The sequence below is a fragment of the Neoarius graeffei genome, chromosome 5 (assembly GCF_027579695.1).
Source record: "Neoarius graeffei isolate fNeoGra1 chromosome 5, fNeoGra1.pri, whole genome shotgun sequence".
NCBI lineage: Eukaryota > Metazoa > Chordata > Actinopteri > Siluriformes > Ariidae > Neoarius > Neoarius graeffei.
In genome coordinates this window covers 38,208,695-38,230,799 of record NC_083573.1, presented here as the reverse complement: position 1 = coordinate 38,230,799, position 22,105 = coordinate 38,208,695, and the positions used below count along the sequence as shown (strand labels likewise).

General features: G+C 38.9%; 1 protein-coding gene across 3 annotated transcripts in view; it reads right to left on the bottom strand.

The window, feature by feature from the left end:
* The window catches only part of LOC132886683 (CD209 antigen-like protein D), a 28,037-nt gene extending 7,045 nt beyond the window's left edge, over nt 1-20,992 (bottom strand). The window contains exons 1-9 of one of the 3 annotated variants that reach the window (XM_060921628.1): nt 20,904-20,992; nt 20,029-20,177; nt 19,796-19,933; nt 18,586-18,717; nt 15,876-15,995; nt 10,499-10,597; nt 1,334-1,414; nt 1,033-1,187; nt 774-874 (exon numbers count right to left, since the gene is read on the bottom strand). In XM_060921628.1, the coding sequence (XP_060777611.1) occupies nt 774-874; nt 1,033-1,187; nt 1,334-1,414; nt 10,499-10,597; nt 15,876-15,995; nt 18,586-18,717; nt 19,796-19,933; nt 20,029-20,131 (929 nt within the window). In that variant the 5' untranslated portion in view covers nt 20,132-20,177; nt 20,904-20,992. Of the gene's footprint in view, nt 1-773; nt 875-1,032; nt 1,188-1,333; nt 1,415-10,498; nt 10,598-15,875; nt 15,996-18,585; nt 18,718-19,795; nt 19,934-20,028; nt 20,178-20,290; nt 20,353-20,903 lie in introns of those variants that run through there. The other 2 variants (XM_060921629.1, XM_060921626.1) reach the window with 2 other exon arrangements.
* Between the last annotated feature and the right edge of the window lie 1,113 nt (nt 20,993-22,105).

The following is a 22,105-nucleotide window of genomic DNA, read 5'->3' as shown; positions in this document are numbered from 1 at the left end:
GATCCTAGTGCATATCGGGCATGCGCGTCACTTACCACTTGCAAGTGGAAGGATGGCAAGCCTAAAGACAATCATAACTACACAATGGGCAGTATTTGCATCAGTATTTGCAGTATTTTCATACTTTTATACTCTTTAATGAAAGGTGATACAAGGCGGAAGTCCGCGCCGTTTTTCAGCAGTCGCGTCACATGACCAACGCCAGAGAATCAGGAAGGTGGATGTCACAGTGACGTTGTCCAGTGACGACGCCAGCTAGAGCTCAGCACAGCGTATCCGCGTATTCTCAATGTTTACACAGCACCGGACCAGACACGATCTGGATTGAATATGTGGACCCTGGCGGATTCCCGTTTCCCGGCATTTCCAGGGGTTTTAAAGTTCCTACTGGTCCAGGGAATTGAACCAGCAACCTTTTGGTCCCAAAGCTGCTTCTCTAACTATTAGGCCATGGAATAGGACAAATACAGTAATACTCACTGCTGCCCATCTGTTGCTATGCATATATGTCAACCCCCCACTACTCCCCCAGTGTAATGAGACCACAATAGGACCACCTGTATTCTGTCAATGACTGTGTGTTATTCTGGGTGGTGGATCATTCACAGCACAGCAGCCACACTGACTGTAGTGGATGTTTCACCAGCGAGTAGCTTTGCTGGGGATGTTATTAAATACTCTGGCATTATTGCTAGCTTGATAAACACTCCACCCACCAAAACTATCTAACAAACAGCAGTCCTGTGATGAGAAAATAAGCACTGATGACTCACTTCTGGTTTGGTGCAGTATTGTTAATCCACCTCCAATGCTGATTATCTGAATAACGGAGCCCAATCCAGTACATCAAGCCAATATTTCTAGTTAGAAATTTCTACAGTAATAAAGACAGAATTGACAGTAGTAAGATATACAGCTTTAACCTGTCATGACAGCAAAGTGCTTTAACAGTGATGTCTGTTTCAGTTTGCCTGATTGATTGATTGATTGATTGATTGATTGATTGATTGATTGATTGATTGATTGATTGACCTGCACATGTTCACTGTTGATGACAATCAGGTCTCCGCCCCGTTTCTGACACGCCTCCCGGCTCTTCTGCCAGCTTAGAAGCTCCCTAGACATGAAGTAGCAGGTGTTGTTAAAGATCAGCCAGCCCCTCCCACAGTCAGCGCCCTCGTACACTACTGAGAAACAACAGCACACAAATGACAAAAATAAACAAACACACGTCAATAACGAAACAGAATAATGGAGTATCATTATAAAGAAACGAATAAAAGTGAAGAGCATATAGGGTGATTGTGATTGTTAGGATGCAGTAGTGTTTTACCTTCGTGTGGGCGCCTAATGGCTGGGCCTGGCGCTTGAGGAGATTGCTCTAGACACTTCTGGCTGGACTGAACTTCATGTGCTGGTGGTTTGGGTATCAAGCATACAAAGATGATCATACCACAAAATACAAATTTTCTATTTTAGACAAAATTAATTATTTATACCTACATATCCAAGGCAGTTTCTGCCCACATGCTATCAAAATGAGTAACATTACAGAAAATCGTAACAAAATGTTATGCCCATCAATACATCTGGTTTCAAATTTTAAAAAATAAACATAAATAAAAATGTAAAAATTAAAAAAAAAAGGTACGGACTATAAAATTATAAAACGTAAGGATTAGATATGGCTAGTTTTACCCACGCCCAGTTCATCAAACATTGGAAGAGTCAACAGCCAATATGCAAATGTTTGATATGTTCACAGTGAAATTATTTTGTATCTGACAGGCCAGTGAAAATCTTGGACTGCAAATACAAAATGGTGAATCATCATCTTTAACATTCTTTATTGCATTACGAATTTAGAACATCCCTAGAGTGCAGATGCATTCGTTATCCAATACACTTTTATTCTGCCACAGGTTTCTTCTTAGTATCAATTTTCTCCATCATATACTCACTGGGCACTTTATTAGGAACACCCACCTGCTGTTTTATGCAGTTCTCTAATCAGCCAATCCCTCGACAGCAGCACAATGCATCAAATCATACAGATACAAGTCAAGAGCTTCAGTTAACGTTCACTTCAAACATCAGAATGGGAAAAATTGTGATCTCAAAGTGGGACTTTCTTTCACTGTGGCCACTGTGGGTGTTGGTTTGAGCCAGATGGACTGGTTTGAGTATTTCAGAAACTGATGATCTCCTGGGGCTTTCACACACAACAGTCTCTAGAGTTTATACAGAATGGTGCGAAAAACACTGAGTGAGCATTGACAGTTCTGTGGGTGGAAACGTCTTGCTCATAAGAGAGAACAGAGGAAAATGGCCTGGGGTGGGTTTCCCGAAAGTGTCTTAAGGCTAAGATCGCCTTGTTGTTGAGAGGTCAGAGGAAAATGGCCAGATTCATGGTTCGAGCTGCCAGGAAGGATATAGTAACTCATATAATCACTCTTTACAACCGTGGTGAGCAGAAAAGCATCTCAGCATGCAACAGCAGAAGAGCACGTTGGGTTCCACTCCTGCCAGCCAAGAACAGGGATCTTAGAATCAAGAACAGGTTCCTATTAGTGGCTGGTGAGTGTATATTCAGTGCTGTACAATGCACGGGCGCAGATAGAGGGGGGGACGGGGGGGATTCGTCCCACCCAGATTTAAATTCACCTCGTTCGGTCCCCCCACTTATAGGGAGGAAAAAACGTCTATGCTGTCTTTCTTTGCATAAGGCAAACCTCACGGAAAAATCAAAAGACTAATTACCATTCGGTTTATTGAGGTGCACAGCAGTACATACATAGTTGCAACTGCGCAGACTGCACAGGTTGCGAGCTCGAGCTTGGTTGCTATGGTTACCCACAACAAGTTTGACAGGCATATCGGGGACAGCGTCTCCTAGTTCAGGACCCCAACACGGCATGATGAAGGGTGCCAAAAGGCAGAAAACGATTGCATCATTTTTTCAAAAAAAAAAAAAACGACTGTAAGTAAACTGTGCCTTACTTTATCATATCACCTTGCAATTTTTTGATAGTCTGTTCAAAGTAATGTCGTAGTGAAAGTAAAATCGTACGGAGTGATGCCTTTCTGGTAGCCTCCTTCTTTCGGTGGTAGCCTGTAGATACAGTGCTCAGAAGGCAGTTTTAATGTTTAATCTGGCGTTCCCTGCCATAATTTCAGCGAGCATATTGTTTCATAAGGAAACTTTGCGAAGAGTTGTTGACTGACTGCCGCTCACGCAACACACAGGCATAGTTAGAAAGTCAGGATGCACTGGTTTACACTTTACACACACACACACACGTAGCCCAGCCTCTCGCTATGTTTAACAGTTGGAACTTAGCGGTTTTAAAACTAGTTTTGCAATTTCTGTGCGTGATGATAATGTGTAAACTTTGGATTTCCGTAGGCTATGTTAAAATGTTATCATTGTCCTGGCCTGCAGGTAGTTCCTGGTGATGGCAGTGAGGGAGGTGAAATAACATGTATACACACTACCGTTCAAAAGTTTGGGGTCACCCAGACAATTTTGTGTTTTCCATGAAAAGTCACACTTTTATTTCCCACCATAAGTTGTAAAATGAATAGAAAATATAGTCAAGACATTTTTCTGGCCATTTTGAGCATTTAATCGACCCCACAAATGTGATGCTCCAGAAACTCAATCTGCTCAAAGGAAGGTCAGTTTTATCGCTTCTCTAAAGAGCTCAACTGTTTTCAGCTGTGCTAACATGATTGTACAAGGGTTTTCTAATCATCCATTAGCCTTCTGAGGCAATGAGCAAACACATTGCACCATTAGAACACTGGAGTGAGAGTTGCTGGAAATGGGCCTCTATACACCTATGGAGATATTGCACCAAAAACCAGACATTTGCAGCTAGAATAGTCATTTACCACATTAGCAATATATAGAGTGGATTTCTGATTAGTTTGAAGTGATCTTCATTGAAAAGAACAGTGCTTTTCTTTCAAAAATAAGGACATTTCAAAGTGACCCCAAACTTTTGAATGGTAGTATATATATATATATATATATATATATATATATATATATATATATATATATATATATATATATACACACACACACACACACGCACACATGCATATATACACAAAATGGAATCATTTGCTGACAGCTCAGTCCCCCCCAGTTCAAAAATCCTATCTGCGCCCCTGGTACAATGGTGTGTCATTCGTGCGCAATCTAGTGGCAAGACCAAAAAAATAAAGACAAAAAAAAGGCAACAAATGAGGTTGAAAAACTGCAAATAATTTTGGACAACTACATTCTTTCAATAAAAGTCAAATTTCTGTTTCTGTAAATTCCTACATGATATAATCTGAAATTATATTTGGTTTGAAGAGCACTTTCATGATCTGCAACACTGAAGCCACACTTTTGTTGAAAAAATGTCCAGTGTAATACAAGTTGGGCTGGTTAACACTTGCACTTTTTTTGTGAACCGGCCACTTTAATAGGAACTTGTTCTTGATTAGACGATTCCTGTTCTTAGCTGGCAGGAGTGGAACACAATGTGTTCTTTTGTTGTTGCATGCTGAGATGCTTTTAAGCTCACCATGATTGTAAAGAGTTGCTATGAGTTGGTATATCCTTCCTGTCAACTCGAACCAATCTGGGGTAGGTTTCCCAGTCACGTTGCACTTTAGGGCTAAAGAGCGAGTTAAAAAACACCTCTCACCCCCTACATGAGACTGTTGGCACTCTGAGCAGCTCCTTCAGCAGCAGACTGCTGCACCCATGGTGCAAGAAGGAACGCTACCGCAGATCTTTCATCCCAACTGCTGCCAGACTTTTCAATGACACCCTGGTGTAATGTAACACTGTTTCTCAATGTCACCATCACCTTTTGTCACTTTATTCGCTTCTCATTGCCATCATCGACTTATGCTGTGCAACAATATTACTATTTGGTACAATATCCTTTTCATTTGCAAGTATTTTCTTATTCATATCTCACTCTCATAATTGTTCTCTACAATTATGTTCATACCCTGTGCTTTTTTTGGTCATTTATTGGTGACTTTACACACATATTCCATCCTCGTTAGTTATGTTATGCTGTGCAAGAATATTCACTACCTGGTGCAATATTTTTATTACAGTTGCCAGTATTTTATTAGTGCAATATTGCTACTTCAGATGATATACAGTACTACTCTTATTTAAGCTCCTTTCTTATTTTTGTTGTGCACATTACATACATGGCCCATGTTTTTACTTTTACTTTATTTATTTTATTACTACTTTTTATACTTTTAAGGCACTCCAGGTTTTTTGTTTGTTTGTTTGTTTGTTTGTTTGTTTGTTTGTTTGTTTGTTTGTTTGTTTGTGTGTATTCCTGACTCTTTCAATCTGTAAGCTGCTGGAACATGTATATTCATCCCTCGGTGGGGAAATTAAGTTTATCTTATCTTAAAGACATTTTTAAGCAACCTACTTTGTCTCTGCACGTTTTCCCAAACACACTTGTAAGAAAGACTCTGAAGAACAACTTTGCTAAGAGCTTCTTTGCAGCACATGTCCTCGCTAAAAGCATTAGTAGTTGCTAAACCCAGTCGATGAGGTCACATGGTGTTCATTTTTAATCAAAAGTCAAGGAAATATAAAGTGCTTAAATTATGTTAATATACTGTATTGTCATTAAGCATTACATACAGTGGATATATCAAGTGTACACACCCCATTAAAATGATGGGCTTTTCTGATGTTTATAAAAAAAAAAAAGAGACCACGATAAATAATTTAAAAACTTTTCCCACCTTTAATGTGACCTATAACCTGTACAATTTAATTGAAAAACAAACAAATATGTTGGGGGGAAAAGCATAAAAAAATAAAAATAAATAAAAATGTACAATAAGCTGGTTGCATAAGTGTACACAGCCTTAAACTAATACTTTGTTGAAGCACCTTTTGATTTAATTACAGCGTTCAGTCTTTTTGGGTCGGAGTCTATCAGCCTGCCGCATCTAGACTTGGCAATATTTGCCCACTCTTCCTTGCAAAAGTGCTCCAAATCTGACAGATTGCGAGGGCATCTCTTGTGCACAGCCCTCTTCAGGTCACCCCACAGATTTTCAATTGGACTGAGGTCTGGGCTCTGGCTGGGTTAATTAAAACTTTAATTTTCTCCTGGTGAAGCCATTCTTTTGTTGATTTCAATGTACGCTTGTGGTCATTGTCGTGCTGAAAGATGAAATTCCTCTTCATCTTTCTAGCAGACGCCTGAAGGTTTGGGGCTAAAATTGACTGGTATTTAGAACTGTTCATAATTCCCTCCACCTTGACTAAAGTCCCTGTTCCAGCTGAAGAAAAACAACCCCAAAACATGATGCTGCCACCACCATGCTTCACCATGGGTATGGGGTTCTTTTGGTGATGCGCAGTGTTGGTTTTGCGCCAAATATACCTTTTGGAATTGTGGCCAAAAAGTTGTACCTTGGTTTCATCAGACCATAACACATTTTCCCACATGCTTTTGGGAGAGTTGATGGTTTGTTTGTTTTTTTCAAAATTTAGCCAGGCGTGGATGCTTTTCTTTGTTAGATAAGGCTTCTGTCTTGCGACCCTACCTCATAGTCCAGACATATGGAGAATACGGGAGATTGTTGTCACGTGTAGTACACAACCAGTACTTGCCAGAAATTCCTGCAGCTCCTTCAGTGTTGCTGTAGGCCTCTCGACAGCTTCCCTGACCAGTTTCTGTCTTGTCTTTTCATCAATTTTGGAGGGACGTCCAGTTCTCGGTAATGTCACTGTTGTCCCATATTTCCTCCACTTCTTCATGACTGTCTTCACTGTGCTCCATGGTATATCTAATGCCATGGAAATGTTTTTGTCCCCTTCTCCTGACTGATAACTTTCAACAATGAGATCCCTTTGACGCTTTGTAAGCGCTCTGTGAACCCTGGCTTTTGCTGGAGGATGCAACTGAGTAAATGTCTGAACTTTATTTGGGGTTAATCAGAGTCATTTATTTGATGGCAGGCGTGAACCCAAAAAGACTGAATGCTGTAATTAAATCAAAAGGTGCTTCAACAAAGTATTACTTTAAGGGTGTGCACACTTATGCAACCAGCTTATTGTACGTTTTTTTTTTTGGGGGGGGGAGTTCCCCCTAACAGATTTGTTTGTTTTTCGATTGAATTGTACAAGTTATAGGTCACATTAAAGGTGGGAAAAGTTTTTAAATTATTTATCATGGTCTCATTTTTTTACATCAGAAAAACCTATCATTTTAACAGGGTGTGTACACCAGGGGCATGTTTAGCCTATTTTTGGGGGTGCTCAAGCACCCCCAAAAACGAGCTCAGCACCCCCTAGCTCAGCACCCTCAAAAACACTGCTTTTGGACGTAATTTTCAGAAATAAGTGCCCTTGCGCACTGCGCAATGAATGTGTGCGCGGGCGTGTGTGTTCTTGAATTCACCTGTTACGTGATAGTTCTATGACCAGTAAAATCCCTCTCCTCCTTGCGTCCCCTCTGACTGGGTTGCCTGTCCGCGCGAGTGCTTGCTACGACATGGTGGTTTTTTTTAACTGGATTCCACGCTGATGAGGAACTCGAAGTAGCACGTGAGTATTACTGGCATAGCGAGATGTGAAGGTACGGACTGGAGTTACAATTGTTAAACACAACACAATAATATGCATAATGCAATATTGATGTTCCCTGGTCTATGAACAGAATGATAAAAATGACATTTATCATCGATCATCAAAAGTATCTCGATATGATATCGAGATACTTTTGTGCAGAGCTGTACAAGTGCTACGGTGCTAGACCACCGTGTGTTAGTCAATTTTATTTAATGTAACATAGTGTTTACGTTTGCTTATCATTCACAAATCCAAACCCTGGTCATTGTCTGGGGGGACAGTGAGTGTGGTTTGGATATAGCCTACATTTTCAAAAGAACACTACCAAAATATAACAAATATAACAAAAAATATAAACTAATGTAAACTAATGTAAAATCATAATAATACACACTATTATTACACAATACACAATAACACATTAATTAACAATTACCACTGTTCTAAATGAATAGCTCCAACATTACAAATGCAGTAGTAGGTCTTGTTTAGTTAAAAATATAACGTAAATATCTGTGTCAGTGGTTGTAAATGTGTAGATATCATAGTTTATTGGGTCAGCTTCTGTTAAAACATTGCATAAGTCTAGTCTTGTCTAGTCTAGTCTTCTTGTCTAGTTAAGTCTAGTCTAAATGCGGAATAAACGTGGAAACACTGTCGTTCAAGCCAGGTGCCTCTGTCAGCTCTGGGGGCTAAGCACCCCCAAAGATCAGATGCTAGAATCGCCCCTGGTGTACACTTTTTATATCCACTGCATATAATGTGAAACTATTTTACATTTTTTTTAGACAGTAATTGTTTTTTATCCCAAGCATGTTTTTTAAATTAAATGAATAAATGTTCACATGAAAGAATGAGCAAATAATAAGCTAAATAATTAAGTAAAATGTTTTCTCTGTGCCTGATCATTCCTTTGTTACCCAATCAAGAGCTTAAAGTCCTTTATAAATTGCATGCAGCTGAGTGGTATTAGGTGTATGAAAGAAGTACTGTATCTATCCCATCACCTGCACACTCCCCAGACCACAGTACACCATCGCCACCACCATAGCCCCACTGCCTCCTCATCCCCTGGACCCTCTCAGTTGACTGCTTCTCACTCTGCAGGTAAATAGAGTCCAGCTGGCCGAGGGTGTCAGTACAGTCTTGGGCTACTCAACATTGAGAAGGAGCAGCTCCAGTTGCTCCAAGACTTGCATGACCAAAGGGAGCGGCACCATCAGGAGAAGATGGGCTTCAAACAGGCAAATCTACACCTGCTGTCCAGACAAGTGGCGCTTATTCACAATGTCATGTTGTCAATGTTCTCCCTTATATTTACACACAATGTTAGAGGTGCAGGAATGTGTCTCATTTATGACACTAAATGAGATAATCACTCGCCTAATGGAGTTAAATTTGAGTAAAATGTGGTGATATCAATGTAGCATTATGATATCCATATGTAATTCCATAACATTAAAATAAATTCATAATGCTTTGCGTATATTTATATAATAATTAACTGGACATACTTGCAACATACAAGAAAAATAATTGAACACCGGCAGCAGATTCAACACCAGTCTGTTGATTGTAAGAGTCCCTCAGAGGCGCATGCACATTCTGTGTATTTGGCTGTGAGGAGACATTCTTTGCTGTGGTCCATCGTAAGTTAAGAGCAAACTAAAGTGCTACGTTGGCTATGAAATTGTCCGGGAAAACCACATTAGCTTAACGATGGATCTTAAGAAGCAGTTAAAGATGATCCATTTTCCTCTGTTCTCTCTTATGAGCAAGACATTTCCACCCACAGAACTGTCCCTCACTCAGTGTTTTTTTGTTTTTTGCACCATTCTGTGTGAACTCTAGAGACTATTGTGTGTGAAAACCTCAGGAGATCAGCAGTTTCTGAAATACTCAAACCAGTCCATCTGGCTCTAACCAACACCCACAGTGGCCACAGTGAAAGAAAGTCCCACTTTGAGATCACAATTTTTCTCATTCGGTTGTTTGAAGTGAACATTAACTGAAGCTCTTGATTTGTATCTGCATGATCTGATGCATTGTGCTCCTGTCGAGGGATTGGCTGATTAGAGAACTGCATTAAACAGCAGGTGGATGGGCATTCCTAATAAAGTGGCCGGTGAGTGTCTGTGCACATCTGATTCTTGATAAACTTGAGTTTTGGTGCATATTTTCAATTTCCTTTAATGAAATGGTATATTCCATTTGTTGTTGTTTTTCATTATCCCAACTGGTGGTCATAAGCTTCCATAACTCCATAGAGCTACTGGCCTCATCTTAAAGCTTAAAGTCCTTCCCGCGCCTTACAGTACCTGGTATTCCTGGGCAGTCTCTTACTCAAGTACTAACCAGGCCCAACTGTGATGGTGGCACATCGGGCGGCGCCGATCTCCGTTTCCGTAGCCCTCGGCCTCTCGCCTATTACATAGCTAGAGTTACAGTGGGGGGCTAGTCCTCTGGTAACCACGAGAGTTTAACTCCCCATGCACATCTGTATTGCAGCGTGCCTTGCCAGATGGTAGTAGGTACCATTTTTTGGATGGTCTTTGGTATGACCCGACCATGAATAGAACTCACGATCTCCCGATCGAGAGGCGGACACGCTACCACTAGGCCACTAGTTGGTACTGGCCTCATAGCTGTAGTGCAACATCAGAAATATTTATGCATCAAATGTCAATGTTGTCATTTAAGACACACATCCACCTCCATTCCACCCTCCAGAGTGTTAATAAAGTGGTTATAGAAAGATAATGTGTTCTATTTCCTTATTTGAGTGAAGGCTGGGAGAAGATGCGTTTGTTGCTGATGTTTACAGCAGCACTAGTTTGGTGCTAGTGACTCGCTAACTGTGAACACTTTACTTACACTTAATCGCCAGAGCAAGAACCACAACCAGTAAGAGCAAAGAGAGAACGATGAAAAGAGCGGAAATCCTCCTGCAGTGACGTAACTTGGTGTAAACATCTAAACACAAACAGAAATACACAGTTAGCTGAATCCAAACAACTCAAGCCACTATGTGTTTATGTGTCATCAGTTTTCATCCTTCACATGTGCTCGGTTCCTCCTTCGATTCTCCAGACACTTTCATACCGATGTAGGGCCCGAAATTACAAAATTACATGGTGGGATTTAATGTATAGTACTGTGCAAAAGTCTTCGGCACTTTGGTGTTTTGTTTTGTTTTTAGTACAAACTTTGTTATAGACTTTTATTTTATGACTTCTACATTATGGAACCAGTACAAAACCACTTTAGATTTCCAAACTTTAGTTTTCTGGCACAAAATTAAATGTTACAGAAAGAAAAAAGCAGCAGATTACATAACAGACCACTTTTCAGACGAAAATATAATGAAGGCTACTGGGTTTTGCTGCAAAAATAAGAAGTAAGTGTGACAGTCAAAGTGTTCAGAAGAACTGTGGCTGGTTTTGCAAGATGCTCATTTCCTTATGAAACTGCACTCATTGGACCTGAGACGACTATTTATTTTTTTAAGCAAAGGATCATCCATCCATCCATTATCCGTAGCCACTTATCCTGTGCAGGGTTGCAGGCAAGCTGGAGCCTATCCCAGCTGACTATGGGCGAGAGGCAGGGTACACCCTGGACAAGTCACCAGGTCATCACAGGGCTGACACATAGAAACAAACAACCATTCACATTCACACCTACGGTCAATTTATGGTGCTTTTCCACCAACAACACGGCTGAGTTGGGCTGAGCCATGCCGTGCTGAGTTGAGCTGAGTCGAGCTGAGCGGGGCTGTTGGCGTTGCATTTCGACTACAACCGCACTGAACCGTGCTGGCTGGAAGTGGGTGGACACATTGGGTGGAGTTAGCGAAAGTGGGTGGACGTCATGTGATGTCGTTAGGTGGCGCAAACAGTGACATCAGTGACCTTTTAAGCGGTAGTCTCACGACCCGGATAGTAAACAATAAACATGGAGGACATGGAGTCGTTAGTGTTGCTGGTCTTGGTGCTGTGGCTTGTTGTCACCGACAACGCCAACAGATACTGGCAAGAGCGTACAGATGAGGCGAGGCGCATAATTTGTCGTAATTCTTCCGGGTTTACGGTGTTTACAGATGGTGGTTCCCAGCGTGCTCGCAGGGCGTGTGTGGGCATGTGAGGACACTCCTCCTCACCAATCAGTGCACAGGGGAGTGTCTCCTCACGCCCCTAGCCTCACTCAGCTCGGTTTGGCTCAGTTCAGCCCCACTGCAAAACGGTGCAAGTTTTGGGTGCTGAGTAAGGCTGAAGTGAGCTGAGTCGTGCTGCTCTGAGGTAGTCGAAACGCGAGCCGTGTTGGGCTGAAGTGAGCTGAAGTGAGCTGAAAAAGGGTAGTGGAAAAGGGCCATTAGAGCCACCAGTTAACCTAACCTGCATGTCTTTGGACTGTGGGGGAAACCGGAGCACCCGGAGGAAACCCACGCGGACACGGGGAGAACATGCAAACTCCGCACAGAAAGGCCCTCATCGGTCACTGGGCTTGAACCCAGAACCTTCTTGCTGTGAGGCGACAGTGCTAACCACTACACCACCGTGCCACCGTAAAGGTTGTCACACTAAATATAGACTTTTTTCATGCATTACTGCTTTATGGTACTTTTTAAATGTAATATTTAATTTCATTATTTTTGAAGGTGTCTTTGCTCTACAGTGTTTCATTGCATGTGCCTAAAATTTTTGCACAGTACTGTAGCTCAGTTGGGTTTGACGTGCAAACTTCACACCAGGTTTGGGGAGTTTTTCTATGTCAGTAGTGAAGCCTGCAATTCTCTCTCTTCACGCCAAGTGTGAATATGTAAATTTCTGTCTTCATCTTCATGGTAACCTTACAGCTTGGTGTGACTGTGAGGTAGTTGTTCTGACCTTCAAATGTTGCTGTAAGATTGTCAAAAACTAACAACCTATTTTGAATGATACACAGTGTTAGCATGCTCTGTAATACAATAATGCACAGTTTAGGACTGATCTTAAGTCTTAAGATTATTATCAGAGTGCAGCGAGTTGTCAAAATAGAAAATGTTATTTTCCGGCCTGAGACATGAAAGTCGAAATGTATGTGACAAAGCCCTTGCATAGCCACCAAAATCTGGAGGCAGGAATTTTTTTTTTTTATTCGTATACCATACAATTATACAAAACAATCACAATACAACTACACAAAAAACCAAAAATCAAACACAACAGCGAATTTAAAATTGAGTGAAAAACCAAAATTAACAGTGAGGAATAATGTGTATATGGAGATGTGTGTGTGTGTGTGTGTGTGTGTGTGTATAAGGAGTAGTACTGACTTACTGTTGGAGGCTAGATCGCAGAGAAGGAGGGTTTCAAAGGAAATGAGTATTATTATCTTTATGTAGGATAACAATAAGAGAAATAAGAATAGAATAAGAATAGGAATAATTTGATTAACTGACTGATTATAAGGATTGCCTGGGCACCCAAGCATGACCACAGTGTCATCCCGCCCCCGCACAGGATATACCACAATGAGACGGCAGAGGGAAGGCCCTGCATGCTAACCAGCCCACGGCCCAGGGCCCAGCCCCCCACGACCCACCACACCTCGACTCCAGACCATCACACAACACGCCATATTTGTCCTATGTAAGAATGTAAATGGCTATATTGTGGGCTTTCTCTAATGCATTGCATTAAAAGAAGTGTGCCCTCAGGGTGAGTCTCTGCCCAGATTTCGCCCTGCACGCCACAAGAACCCTGCGTGTGCACAGCACAGTTTTATATATTGTGCTCCTGAGTTAATGTTGCTGATCAATTTGAATTTATTATTATTTATTGATTTTATTTAATTTTATTTTTCAGTATCAAATGGGGCGCGCCCCACTATTTGAAAAGGACCGAATTAGTCGGTTAAAAAATGTTTATAGTTTAAATAAGTTTTGTTTTTGTTTTTTTTAATTTTGCAAATTGCAAGCACTTTGATGGACTTTAAATCTTTTCTGTTACAGACTAAAAAACAATGTTAATAAAGTTATTATTTGTTGTAAGTTGATCCATATTTCTTTTTTCTTTTTTTGTTTTCTTTAATGTTAATAAGGATACAATGTTATGCAGAGGTGTACTTATATTATAAGTACACCTAACACCATTGTTATAAGTCTTAATAATTTTATAGACAAATTATACTATTTATAGTCGCGGCGGAGAGTGGAGGGGCGCGAAATGTTTTCTTCTTCCTGGGGGGGAGCATAACAGAAAATAATTGAGAAGCACTGATCTAAGCTAATGAGGACAAACCCTAGTGCACTGTTCTAGTGGGAACAGGGATACATATTGTATGTCCCTACTAAATAGCTAAAAGGCATGCTGACTGGTGTGTGTGTGTGTGTGTGTGTGTGTGTGTGTGTGTGTGTATATGTAAGGTTCAGTGGAGTATCTAAAGCTGGCTCTCGGTGGTTCTCTCCCTAAAGCTGAGCTCCTCACTGTGCTCACTGCAGGGAAACTACATAACACAGGTACACACACACAAACCACTACACACACACACAACTAAACAAATATTATTACACCTGTTATTTCATTATTACATGTAGATTATTACATCTGTTATTGCATTGTGTAGTTTAGTATACCTGGTAATTACATCATTATAATACTTGTCATTACACCAGTTATTACGCCTAAAGTATAGAGTAAATAACATGTTATTACACCTGTTATTACACCTGTTTTACACCTGTTCTTACATCACTTATTATACATCATTGAATGTTACATCTGTTATTATACATGTCATTACACCATTATTACTTTGCTTATTACTTAATTTGGTGAGCAAATCATTTGATATAAAATAATTTACACTATCAAATTAACTCTATTATTTACAGTGTAGAGTTAACTCAGGTGAACTCATACTTTGCTTATAGTGTCAAATTCAATCAAAACAACATTTGATTAACATTAAGTGACGGATAAAAACATATTCAATCACTTTACACTATTTATTTTGTCAAGTGCACCTACACTAACTCTGTTTCATTCCCCCTTGCTGTATGTTGTAGGGGAGACTGAGGAAGCTTGCATCACTTTTTGAATTTCTCTAGGTGACTCAGAGACTATTTGGACTAAACCAACCAAATGTTTATAGATCAAACTTAGCTGCGAGATGTAATTACCCAGACCAGTATTTTGCTGAGTGTATGCTAATCTGTTTCATTCCCCTTATAATTTGATTGTATATTCCTCTGTTTTTATAACCTTACTATACATTCTATATGTGATCATTGCAAGAAGCACAAGTGTTGAGTGTGAGATTTTTTTTTTTTAATCTGTTACACATTGTCTACACAGTACTGTGCAAAGGTTTTTTTTTTTTTTAACAAGTCATGTTATAGATGTTTATTTTGGGACTTGTGCATTAGTGAGTCAGTATGAAAAAGAAGTGTGACAGAAAAATATTTCTATGTCAGTAAAGAAAGCAGCATAATATGTAAGAGAGCGGTAACCAGACCGGTCTCAAGACCACTTTTTGAAGGCCTCGGTCTCGTTTCTGAAACAACCACATGTTTACTCGGTCTTGTCTTGGTGTCAGACATGGAGGACTCGGGATTTTATTTCAAAACCACTCAAGATACAACTGTGGGGATTTCACTAAATTGCCTATGCATTGTCTGATTCATTTGTCGACATCATTCCTGTGATTAAAGTGCCTGCTTCAAATGCGATCAATGACATGACTCATTGCTAATATGAAAGTTTTCTTCTTGTTAACGGCTGTTACACCCCCCCCCCCCCCCCCCCCCACACACACACACGTCTGGTCTTGACTTGGTCTTGCCCTGCCTTGATCTCGACCCCTCAAAGTCTTAGTCTCGAAACACTTTGGTCTTGGTCATGACTTGGTCTCGGTTTAGGTGGTCTTGACTACAACACTAGTCACGAGAGTCTAAATTAAAATAAATGAATAAAATTACTATGGTTTGTCCCTCAAATATTTCCCTGAAACAGGACACACGTGTTTTAAAAATATGATTTGCCATGTCATCACATTTAGGTGACTTCAAGAATAGACTTTTTAGTTTCACTGTTGACTCAACTTCTCTCTCCCTTGGCTCTTGTTCGCTGTTTACTTCTGTATTATTGTGAGTTTCCAAATTAGATATCTGAGACAACTGGATGTTTGCAAAGATCTTTTTTTGTGTGTGTCTCTCATTCTCCCTACTTATTTTTGCTGAAATAAGTACATTTGTATTTGACATAATTACCTTTATTGTGTTTCGCAGAGGAACTGGTCATGGCAGCCATATAAACATTTTCTGATGGATCGTTCAGTTTGCAGTACACATCATCTTCATCTTCTTTTTTTATCTCGGCTTTTTTCTCAGCTTTAATGAGAAGAAGAAATAATGGCCAAGTGTATTCAACATGAGAATATAATTCAAAATAACTGATTGATTTATGTTCATCAAGTTCACTTCTTTAAAATAAATAAATGTACAGTTTCAGTTGATAGTTTGACATTTGTTTCAATGGCTAGAAAGTTTAACAGATTTTTTCTATATAATTTAATAAAATCAGTGAAATTTAAAAAAAAAATTCCTAATACTGTAGTATGTGAGGGACATTTCTCGATGTCTTATTATCCATTCATCCATCCATCCATTATCTATACTGCCTATCCGTCAGGGGGGAAGCTGGAGCCAATCCCAGGTGACTTCAGGATAGAGGCTGGGTAAACCCTGCATAGGTTGCCAAGCCATCACAGGGTTAAATACAAAGATGAACAACCTTTCACACTCACATTCACACCCATGGACAATCCAGAGTAGCCAGTTGACCTAACCTGCATGTCTTTTGACTGTGGGAGGAAACTCACACAGGCACGAGGAGAACATGGAAACTTCATACTGGAAAGCCGCAGTCAGTGATGTCTTATTAATTCTATCTAATTTTTATATTGACGTATTTATTGCAACCAAAAAAAAAATTTTAATAAAAAATTCAAAATCTAGACACCTCAGTGAGTTGGAACAATCTAATATTAAGTATTTCATTTTACATGTGCAGCTCCCACAGTCAAAATATACTGATTTTCTGTCATTCAAAATTATCATTCAAAATAAATAAATAAATAAATAAATAAATAAATAATCTTGTTACTCCAGTTACAATTTCAGCTACTCTCAAATATTTGCATGGTAGTTGATAGAATTGTGGAAAAAAGTGAATAAATATAGAAGACAGAGATGTTAAACTTCAACACAATGTTTGGAAAATGATGATCTGTGTATTACACTTTCAGTTAAACCCACTTTTTGATAAATCCCATTCTCTTATACCAAACACTTTGATGCAGAATTTATCACACATTCACCATCTCATTTTCAGTTTGAATTTAAACACAGATTTTTTTTTTTTTTTGCTGATTAACACAGTGTATTCAGAACACGCATGTATGGGGAAAAAAATTTAAATTATGAACGCAAAAGTATATAGGCACAAGGGAAGAGTGCTTTTTTCAAGTTGTGTGTGTGTGGTCTATGAGCACATTTTTTAGTTTAGCAATATTTAGCAGTATTATTTTATTTATACACACACACACACACACACACACACACACACACACACACACACACACACACACACACACACATACATCAAAGTCAAAGTGAACTTTATTGTCAATCAGACCATGTAACAGAATTACACAGAGGATTGAAATTGCATTTCCCCAAACTCGAAATGTGCATTATTAAAAAACTGACACACAACTAAACATAAAAGTGCACACAGACATCAACAGATAAGCAAATTAACACAACATATAGACAGACAATGAGCATACAGTTACCAGAATATTCACCGTGATCCAGAATGCACGCACACACACACACACACACACACACACACACACACACTACTGTGCAAAGGTCTAAGGTCCCCTTTTTTTCTTTTCTTTTTTTTACATACAAACTTTGTTATAGATTTCTATTTGATGACTTCTACATTATCGAGTCAGTACAAAAATATTTTAGAGTCCCAAATGTTCATTTTCCAGCACAAAATTAAATATTACAGAAAAAAAGTTTGTATCTGAACAGCATATTACATAAGATAGCACTTTTCAGATTAAAAAAGAAAACATAATGAAGGCTGCTGGGTTTTGGTGCAAAATTGAGAAGCGAGTGTGACAGTCAAAGTGTCCAGAAGAACTGTGGCTGGTTCTGGAAGATGCTCAGTAAAACCTACAGATCATTTCCTTATAAAACTGCACTCACTGTACCTCAGACTACTAATTTTTTTTTTTAAAGCAAAGGGTCGTCTCACACCAGATATGGACTTTGTTTCATTTATTATGGCTTACTGCTTATAGTATTTTTTTATATATTGAAACATTTCACTTCTTTATTTTTTAAGCCATCTTTTGTCTACAGCATTTCTTTACACGTGCCTAAGACTTTTGCACAGTACTCATATATATATATATATATATATATATATATATATATATATATATATATATATATACACACACATACATACACACACAAGTATTTGTATAGTATCAGAATTTGAAGCATGAAATGTCTCAAAGGGCAGAGACACCTCGGTCGTACGATTGACCCATGAAATACCTTTCCCCTGGTTTCTGTTCTCTATATTTGTATATTTTGCAAATTGCAATTTATGTCGTTGACAACTTGACATTTGCAACAATTGAACACATTTAGTGTGTTCGGAACATGCATGTATGGGAAAAAAAATGTTGAATAGTATGTCGGCACATACACGTGTGTGTGTGTGTGTGTGTGTGTGTGTATATATATATATATATATATATATATATATATATATATATATAGCCAGTTTCATACATTCATCAGACCTGACAACTTAAATGCGTATCATAAAACTGAAACTGTGCCGCTTTCTCAGCTCTTTTAAGCCTTTTGCTCGAATCAGTAAAGGTATTACCTTCATTGCGTTTGGAAGTGGAAGCAGACATTGAAGAATGATAAACATCTTCTGTTGGATTCTTCAGCTTGGAGTACACATTACCACCTTCTTCTGTTATTTCTTGTTCTTTTTCTGCCTTTTTCTCAGCTTCTAGAGGAAGAAAATGGCAAGTGGTTTCATTGGAAGAAAACTGCACAAAAAATAATTAGGCAGAAGAAAATCACTTGCAAAAAAAAAAACATACAAAAATGGGGGCTATTTTGAAATTTGCTAAGGATTTGGTTTAAGTACCTTATCAGTTCCCAAATGACCTCTTGGTACACAGTGCTGTCAATGCAAACTGCTTTTTTCCCCCAAAACGTATTTAGGTTTCCTTGATTTTTTTAAACCTTTTGTTGCATCTATTTTGCCTTTCTTTGTATCCTTACCTTCTGCTTTTGTGTAGTTGCACACACTTTGTACTTTCGTGGAAATTATACACCGACATACCAATTTTACTATATCACGCTACATGTTTTATATATATATATATATATATATATATATATATATATATATATATATATATATGAATGAACGAATGAATGAACCCTTTATTGTCACTAGTCAGTGCCAGTGAAATTAACCATCAACCCGTCCTTACGTATACACATACATACAATTGACAGAGGGGGAGTAGACAGGACAGGAAGACAGGGATGAAAAGAAAAAAATACGGAGAACATGAGGAGAGGGGAGGAAAAAAAAGCAACCCCCACACTATGCTCCTGTGGGGAGTACAGTGTGGGAACATTAAAAAAACACCTCAGCACATAAGCACAAATAACATAGTACACTTTACAACATGAAAACTCGTTGGGTTGCCTCTACCCCCCTACTTGAGGGGGTAGGGGGTAGAGGCAACCCAGCGCAAGCAAGCAGCCGGTTTCTGCAGCCACACAGCGGCGCTGGTCGCACACCTGCTTGTCACACTGGGGGTAAAAAGCGGCGACCGTGGAGAGTAGGAGACAGACGAGACAGAGAAGCAAAAGCAGGGAAGATAAGGGAGAGGAGAGGAGAAATGCGATTGCCTTCCGTGAGAACACGGAGAGAAGAGCAAATATACACACACACACAAAAAAAAAAAAATTAAGTGTTATGACTGCTGCTCATGATGATAAACCCTGATGTTCTGTTCTCTTTATAGATTTTTTTTTTCTATTTTTGCTTAAATCAGTAAAGGTATTACCTTTATCGCATGTAGAAGTAGATGCTGAAAGATTATAAATTTCTTCTGTTGGATTCTTCAGTTTGCAGTAAACACTACCACCTTCTTCTTTGCTTTCTTTTTCTTCTTTTTCTTCTTTTTCTGCCTCTTTCACAGCCTCTAGGGAAACAAAAAGGGGATGGCCAAGTGGCTTAAATATAAAAAAGTTGGGCAAAAAATCAGGCATGGGAAAAGTTCTCCTTTTTTTTTTTTACCTTTCGTTCCTTCCATTTCACCTTTTTCTATATCCTTATTGTCTTGTACTTCTTCTGGTGTGATCTCCTTCATCTCCACTTCAGCTACTTTCTTTGCTTCCATGGTGTCGTACTTTCCGTGTTGATCTTGTTTCACTTTCTTGAAATGTCTAATGGAAAACAGGAAAGAAAGGAAGAACTTACACAAAAGAGACTTCCATGGCTAATCATTACATAACTAGAAAAGCACTTGGAGAGCACACTATTGGCCCTTTTCCACTACCCTTTCTCAGCTCACTTCAGCCTAACACGGCTCACGTTTCGACTATCCAAAAACAGCACGACTCAGCTCGCTTCAGCCCTGCTTAGCCCCCAAAACTGGAGACCTCTGCCAAGCAGCTGATTTCACAATGATAAAGAATCCTTTAAAACTAGAAAAGCACTTGGAGAGCACAGAGCTCCGCCAAGCAGCGCAATGATAAAGAATCCTTTAAAAAAATCCTGGATCCAGAAGGTGATCCGGATCACCGCCAAAATTTAATGGATTGTTACTTGTGCCCAGTCACACCTCTAGAAAAAATTTCAGAGCAATCCGTTCATAACTTTTTCCATAATGTTGCTAACAGACAAACCAGCAAACAAACAAACCAACCAACGCTACTGACAACATAACCTCCTTGGCAGAGGTAATAAAATCCTCAGATTACATTTACATACATGAACAATGCTAGTCACTACACAGCAAAATCCCCAGTGTTGAATTAACACCCAGAGTGTTGATTTAACACCCAACTGGGTTTATATAGGTCCAATTGGACACAAATTAACTCTGAACGTGTTAATTCAACACTGAGGAATTTGCTGTGTAATAGAAAGGATAAGAAATAATGTGTTACTTCAGTCAAAACAGAAGAATCAGTATTCAGAGAAATCCACAAATGCATAAACCCATGCTCGTCTCGCCTTGTTTGCTTCATACTTCCTCATCGCACATTTATACGAGCACAACATTGACACATCAAAACCACTTCTCACTGGTGCATTCAAGGAAGAAAAGTGATGGTTACTGCCTCTTTTAAGAACCTTCATTTTCAGAATTATAATTTTCAGCTAATTCTTACGATTGTCAAGTTTCCAGTTAAACACAATCTCCATAACATGAAACTTTCAAAGCGTGAAGATGCAGAAACATGACCAATGTATGGAGGCTCCATTTGTCCCAAGCTCCTGGCATCCTGAGATCTGCCACATTTTCTATCAACCGACCAACACTCCATCATCTGTCTTCAAGGGATGAATTAGCAGCCTATGTACATCTGTATATCTCACACACACAAACACCAACAATAAGAAAGAAAGAGAGCAGCAGCAGCATTTTAGTTCCATGTGCGAGATTTGTATTATCAAATGTATAGGTGTTTTCATTTCTGGGAGATTTTCTTGAAAAGTTTTCACCTAGTCCAGACTGTCTAAACTTAGAACCATTAAGGAAAGACAGTTGTAATTCCATATTAATATTATCAGTGAATGGCTTAATTTTTATGTCTCTTCTAGTTGAAACAAATTTCTCCTGCACCAATTTGAACTAATAAGAGCATTTTAACCCTTTGATGCAAAACATATGCACACCCCTTCTAATGCACAACATGGGTCAAAAATGACCCGCATTCATTTTCCAGGTTATTTCATGCTGACTTTTTCTTTGCTCTATCTTTTGAAATCAATTTATTTTATGGTTGAATATTCCAAGTATTCTTTAAATATCCTGTTTTTAATTACCACAAATCATTAATTTAATTTTTTCTTTCCTATTTTATGAACAAAAATACTTTTTATATTACTACACATGGGTCATCCAAGTGTGATTTAAAATTAAATGTCTTAATACTATAATAATAATTTGTTTCAAGTAATTACTTTAGCAGTGACTGGGGCCAGTTATTTATTTATTAACTATGTAGTTAGCTAAGCCAACTACAATAAAATTAGCTAACTAAAGTAGAATATGTCAACAGCTAGGTAGCTAATAGTAATTACTTGTAACTTTCTGACAAGTAATCTACTCACTCTCAAGGTAACCTAAACATCATCAATTTTT